Source organism: Rutidosis leptorrhynchoides, chromosome 3 (genome assembly GCF_046630445.1).
Source record: "Rutidosis leptorrhynchoides isolate AG116_Rl617_1_P2 chromosome 3, CSIRO_AGI_Rlap_v1, whole genome shotgun sequence".
Classification (NCBI taxonomy): domain Eukaryota; kingdom Viridiplantae; phylum Streptophyta; class Magnoliopsida; order Asterales; family Asteraceae; genus Rutidosis; species Rutidosis leptorrhynchoides.
In genome coordinates, this window is record NC_092335.1 from 611,402,281 (window position 1) to 611,409,565 (window position 7,285).

The following is a 7,285-nucleotide window of genomic DNA, read 5'->3' on the forward strand; positions in this document are numbered from 1 at the left end:
TTTGGTACAAATACCTTGGACATCCAACAGACTCAATCTCAAGACCACTAGCACTCAGATTATGCTTAGTAGAAAGCTGATTCACATTAAGCCGCCACATGAACACATTCACTTTCCGCGAAAGAGTTTTACACCAAGTAGCATATGAGGGAGTTTAACCATATTTTTAACGTCTATTAATCAATTGGACTCTCCGTACAACTATTGAACTCAACGAGTATTTTTCAAGTAAAAAAAATCTTCAAGACCCCGTTAGCTTTTTTGAACATAACACAGGAACCACAGCGTGATTTTTTCTTTTATATGTATTATATATACCATTAATTATATTATTTATTTGTACATTACAATCTTGTAATGAATATTATTCTCTGAATAAAAAAATATGATGGAATTATCATTATCAATAAGTCTGTTACTACTTAACTAAGTAATAGTAATGTGGTAGAAGAAACGTTAACATCTTCAAGTTTAATACTCCGTAATACAGTAATTTATTTTTTATTTTGAACACTAAATAATTAGAAAAATGATATCACAATTTGCAATCATAAGTGAATGATTGATTATAATATTTTTTATTTATGGTAGATGACATATGTGTAATATTCTATTTTCTATTTCAATGACAATGAAATTGGAACGTGTTCATTTTTGTAACATTTTCCTACTTTCATTGATTTGTACAAGGTTGCAATTTTGCAGCAAATGCTATCTAAATCGCACCTAGCTTCATCATACAAAACTAAATTTCAATTACATAACACGTTAACATGGACACAAAATAAAATAAAAGAATAACTAACATCATTATATAAAGTTGAGATTAAAGGAACCTTGATAAGTTATATATGTTACTAGGTTGAGCATGCTATTTCACATTGCACATACAATAATAGGAGTACCAATATGTAACATTACTGATATATTTCTAAAATTTTATCACCTCCCAATAACAACAATACATACACAAATTTCTTTTCTAAACATCACATACATGCTTTTACAATACATCATATTCTGACTCCAAATAAGCCAACTCGAGCCCGATTATTTCACACTGAATCCGAGTGTAACAAGGACGACGACACCCGTTCAACGTTCATCCCAGAAGCAAACGACGACCCTTTTGGAGTTTGAAGTGAAGACGACGGTGCAAAAGTAGACACACTTGTACTAGTCATATTCATACTACTCCCTGCAACCGAACCATCAATAGTACCGGGGCTAACCTTTGGAGCCGGTGGCTTCTCGATCTCAGTCACACCTTCTAACATCTGAACCACTTTTCCCATCATCGGTCTTTGCGACGGTTGTTCTTGAATACACCAAAAACTCACCTGAATCACTCGTCGAACTTGCTCCATATCCATTTGTTCATGGTTTCGAACCTTGTTGTCGATAATTGCTTCAATGTTTCCCTTATCGAACTCTTCATACGCCCAAACCGAAAACTTTTTCCTATTGGTTTTTTCCGACACTTCAAAATTCCGCCTTCCGCATACAATCTCTAACAACACCATTCCGTAACTATACACATCTGATTTTGACGTTATCGGGAGATTCGCAAGCCATTCGGGAGCCAAATACCCTCGTGTCCCTCTAACGCTCGTTAACGTTCGGTATCTATGGTCTTTAGGGTTTACCAATTTGGCAAGCCCGAAATCTGACACTTTCGCATTGTAATTCTCATCTAAAAGAATATTTTCGGGTTTTATATCACAATGAACGATACAATCTCGACATTCTTCGTGTAGATACGTGATCCCTTTAGCCGTTCCAAGCGCAATATTGAATCTACACTCCCAATTCAACAATTTTCCAGATTGTAATTGTTCTTCGGGAGCGAATAAAAACGTATCGAGAGAACTATTTTTCATAAACTCATACACTAAAAGCCGATGCCGACCCTCAGAACAAAAACCAATCAACCGCACCAGATTCAAATGGTGCGTACTACTAATCGTTGCAACCTCCATACGAAACTGTTTCTCTCCTTGTTCGATCCCTTCCAATTGTTTAACCGCCGCTGTCGTTCGGTTAGCAAGAATCCCTTTATATACCGCCCCGAACCCACCCGATCCAAGCTTATCCTTAAACCCCTTCGTAGCCCGTTGAAGATCCTTGTACGAAAACTGAACTGGGGCACCCGAAGCGTACTCAAGTAGTGCATATTGAGCCGACATAACACCAAGTTTTGGACTATTCCTACAACACCAATACCATAAACCAATTTCACCAATAACCAAACCGAAAAGCGTAGCCAACACCACAACCACCACTATCCACGGCCTAAGCTTCCATCGTGTACTCTTATTAGAACCAACCGTTGGATTCAAACTCACGGGCCCACAAACTTTCAAATACGACGTGCTTGGAAGCGCAGGCGATTGATACCCGCTCACAAAACTCGGCACCTTCAAATAACACAACCCCGTCCCATCTGATAACGATGTAGATGCAATACACGAACCACTAACAAGACAATTCAATCTACAAGCCGAAATCCCTATAAAAAACACTTGCGAAGACAATTCGGGCGGGTAAGTCAAAAACTTCGCATTATCCAACTCCAACATAGTCGCGTTACCAGGACAATTCTCGATCTCAACCTTCCGTTTACATCCTTGTCTCGTATCCCGAACGTCAACCGGTTCAAAATTCTGCGACGGACAACCGCAAACGGGGTTCGAACCATTATAACTACAAATACCTAAATTCCCACAATAACCAAAAACTTGACATTGATCACTAACAGCAGCCCATCTCACATTTTGACTACCAGCTGAAGATGAACTATAAATCCTTAAATTACCATCATTATCCAATTTAGTAAACCTAAATATATCAGGGCCTTCAGCATAATCACTACTATAAGCCATTATTACAGAAGTAGGTAAATTAGGATCCGATAATGATAAAATACCAATTGATTGTAACCCTAAAGTTGGTGAAGTCAAATTAGTATTAACAGATGAATTTAACCCTAAAGTCCAATAAACAATAGAATCATTCCATCTTAATGTTAAATTCCCACTATTCATCAACTTTAAAGAATACAACCCAGAAGTTAAAACATTACCAGTTGTGAAATTTTGTCCTGGAACTATAGTATCAGTAGGGTTATCAAAAGTAGCCCAAATTGATGAAACGGTGTCGTTTTTCAAAACAAAGTTACCTGTATCATCTAACGAAGCTTTAGTGATACCTCGGTTAGCAGTGTTTGATTGCCATACGATATGATTTGTTGACCCGTTGACTAGTCGTAAGTTGCCGTCGGAAAGGAGGGTAAGAGTGGCGGTGGAATCGGCGACGGCGGAGTCGCCGCCGGCGATCCAGATGGGGATTCCGTTGTAAGTAACGGCGGCGTAGAATGTGTTTTGTTGGGGTTGCGAATTGGGGATGAAACTGAATGAGAAAGTGTTGTTGGGAGATGACCATTTTGATGATGGGTTTGCGGCGGAAAGTGACTGACCTGGGAGGATATCGTCGCCGGCGACGGTGGTGGCGGCGGCGGCGATGAAAAGTAATAAAATTAAGGTGATCATTGTTGTTGTAATTAGGTGATGAACATTGTTAAGATGATGAATTTGTGGGGGAGTTTGAGTTTGAGGAGAGAAACAAAGACACGAATTGACTATAGTTCGAACGAACATGAGTAGACGTTGACTTTTTTTTTTTTTTTTGTTGAAAAAATCTGAAATGTTACATATTTGGTCCTTATACTTTTAGTCTTGTTAAAATTGATAACTAAATATGGTTAGTTATAAGTCTTTTTAAGAACCGGCCTGTTGAAATGGAAAAGGCATGAATGGCGGTTCATTTAGAAACATATTATACTTGATTGTAAGCCGGAGATGATTGGTGGAGAAACCATAGTTTCAGAAATATGTCATCTTAATTATATATTGATTATTAATTTATTATTACAGAATAAATGGCCCTGGTCTGAATTATGTCATCAAAGATTCCAAATATACTTTTGATAAATTATATTTAGAATATGTTGTAAAACACTGACTAGAAAATAAATCAAGACGTATACAATTCAAGTCAAAGGTTTAATAGAGGTAAGTGTTGAACTACTTTGAATACGTCAACCAATTTTTTCTACGAAGGTTTAAAATTCTGGTTGTAATTTTTTATAACATATTACTTGACGAAGAGTAACTTTTTATTTTCTCTTTTTTATTTGATTCTGTTGATTATTTATTAATTTCCCATATATAGTGATAACAAATAATATTGATATTGTTAAGATTTAATAGTTTATAACTATCTTAAGTGGAGTAATCCATTATCAGAGACTTATAACTTAATATAAAGAATAACAACCTACCATGGGGATGTCGTTTTGTTTTCTTAATAGCCCCACCATTATATATAAGAACAAAGGGATGAAGTATAGTATGAGAGGTGTACTGAATAAAGAGTGAATCTTTATAAATTTACGTTGTACATATTTATACTACAGTAAAAATGCAGAAGCTATTCATCTACACAAATTGTTGTCATTCTTGTCTACCAAAATGATCATCCATATCTTCATATCATGACTTTTGTGTCTGAGTTAAATAATTGACATATTTGAACAAACACACAGAAATAGTCTTCCAATCGCAGGAAGCAAAACTTTCAATCACAGAAATTAAAAATTACAAAAAATCAAAAAACCTAATCGCAATCAATGATTGCAACTAACCAGTATGATCACACAATCACTCTCTATCAAGTTCAACAGATTTGAACTTGATTACACTCACGGTAGCAGAAAATTACAGATTACAGAATGAAAACCCTATCTAGGATTAGAGAGAACTGAACGAGAGAGACACCAAAAATACAGAAAAAATGGAATGATTAAATTAAAATAAATTAAATTGATATTTATAAATATGTAATTTTTAGTTTAGCCCCTTGAAGTCTTGTTTGTATCAGCTGCACAAATCTTTTATTTTTTAACTTCGGCTACCAAACATCAAGAATAAGAAAGTAGCAGCTTCAGTCCCTGCACATGCTTAACCCAGAAATAAATACAAATATGATAAAAATGTTTAGATTAGAAATGTATAAAATCCAATATCCCCCCTTAATCTAAACATTAGTAAAAAGTTTGAAAGTGTAAGCAGATCACACAACACATTGTGTTGAGTTCCATTTAAACCTTTTGTGAATATATCGCAACATTATCACTAGATGTGATCAAATGAGTTTGCAAAATCCTAGAACTTATTTTTTCCCTTACAAAATGTAAATCAACTTCAAAATGTTTTGTTCTTTCATGAAAAACAGAATTTTTAGCAATTTGTAAAGCAGATTTGCTATCACAGAAAATTTTAACAAGTAAATTATACTTAATATTTAGATCATTAAAAAAGATCCATATAATTTCACAAGACACAGAGGCAAGAGCTCTATATTCAGCCTCTGCAGAAGATCTTGAAACAGTAGACTGTATCTTGCTTGTCCAAGATATTAAGTTGTTTCCTAAGAAAACACAGAAACCAGTGACAGATTTTCTTAACATGTTACTTTTAGCATAATCTGAATCAACAAAAGCAGATAATGAAAAATCACTAAAGCTTTTAATTGTAATACCATTACCTGGTGATCCTTTTAAATATCCTAAAACCCTTAAAACATCTTTCATGTGAGAGTTTAAAGGAGCATGCATAAACTGACTAAGACAATGAACAGAATAAGCAATGTCTGATCTTGTTAATGTTATATAAATTAATTTTCCAATTAATTTTTGATAAACACTAATGTTATCAAGAGGAAAATCAGAACTAGAATAATCATCTATATTAGAAAAAACAATACCTGACTCAATTGGAGTAATAGTAGGTTTACAAGCAAGCATTCCAAATTCAGAAATAGCTTCTAAACAATATTTCCTTTGACAAAGAATAAAACAATTATCATTTTCAATAAGTTCAAGTCCAAGAAAATACTTAAGTTTTCCTAAATCCTTAATTTTATATTTAGTTTCAAGAAAACTTTTACATTCATTAATAGCAGTTTTAGAATTACCAGTAATGATTATATCATCAACATACACAAGCAAGTAAACACAAACACTATCATTAATCTTTACAAATAAATAATAGTCATTCACACTTTGTTTAAAACCAAACTCAAACAAAACATCACAAAAATTTTCATTCCATTTCCTAGGAGCTTGTTTTAAACCATATAATGACTTAACAAGTTTGCAAACTCTAGCGTCAGTTTTATCAAAATAACCTTCAGGTAATGACATGTAAACATCTTCAGTTAAGTCACCATAAAGAAAAGCATTATTGATATCAATTTGATACAAAGACCAACAATTTCTACAAGCAACAGATAAAATGATTCTAACAGTTACCATTTTAACAACAGAAGAAAAAGTTTCATCAAAATCTAAACCCTCTCTTTGATTATATCCTTTAGCTACTAATCTAGCCTTATATCTATCAATTTCACCTGTTGACTTGTATTTGATTCTGTAAACCCATTTACATCCTATTGGCTTTCTATCTTTAGGTAAATCAGTTAGGACCCAAGTGTTGTTTCTATTTAAAGCCTCAATTTCCTCATTCATTGCATTTACCCAGTTTTGGTCTTGACAAGCCTCTATGAATGAATTTGGTTCATGACCTTTATTTAAACTTGTTACAAAACAGTAATTTTCAGATCCAAAGTTAGAATAGTTCAAGTAGTTGTTAAGACTATACTAAACATTATGGTTAAGTATAAAATCTTTAAATTTAGAAGGAGTTTTAGTTTATACTTGACCTTCTTAATTGAGGAAAACAATTATTTATATTATCATTTGGATTGCCCTCAGGGACAGTTTGTGTCTCAATACCATCATCATTGGAAGTTGCAGGTACACCATTACTTGATGATTCAGATGAACCAATAAGTAAGGTATGGTTGCCATCATCCTTAGTACTGTCTCTCCCTTCATCAATGGGACTTACAAAATCAGTTGACTCAAGATTATCAGTAAAAGTATTTTGTTTAGAAAAATTTGTAACCTCATCATAACAGTAAAAAAAGTTTTGATAATTCACATTATCTTCAGTATAAACAGTTTTAAAAACAGAATCTAATTTAAAAGGAAAAATGTTTTCATAAAACTTAACATATCTTGAAAAAACAAAACTTTTATCATCCAAGCAAAACAATTTATATCCTTTTTGAAAATTAGAATAACCTAAGAAAACATATTTTAAAGCTCTACTAGAAAACTTGTCATGATTGTTTAAAACAGTTGCAAAACAAAGACAATCAAAAG

General features: G+C 33.6%; 1 protein-coding gene across 1 annotated transcript; it reads right to left on the bottom strand.

The window, feature by feature from the left end:
* Positions 1 to 827: 827 nt before the first annotated feature.
* Positions 828 to 3,626, bottom strand: LOC139898880 (G-type lectin S-receptor-like serine/threonine-protein kinase At1g34300). The gene has a single exon (XM_071881679.1). It carries the CDS (start codon positions 3,546 to 3,548, stop codon positions 1,056 to 1,058), a length of 2,493 nt encoding a protein of 830 aa, XP_071737780.1. The 5' UTR covers positions 3,549 to 3,626; the 3' UTR covers positions 828 to 1,055.
* Between the last annotated feature and the right edge of the window lie 3,659 nt (positions 3,627 to 7,285).

Coding starts and splice junctions, on each gene's coding strand:
- LOC139898880 (XM_071881679.1), bottom strand. CDS start 3,548: ATGATCACCTTAATTTTATTACTTTTCATCGCCGCCGCCGCCACCACC.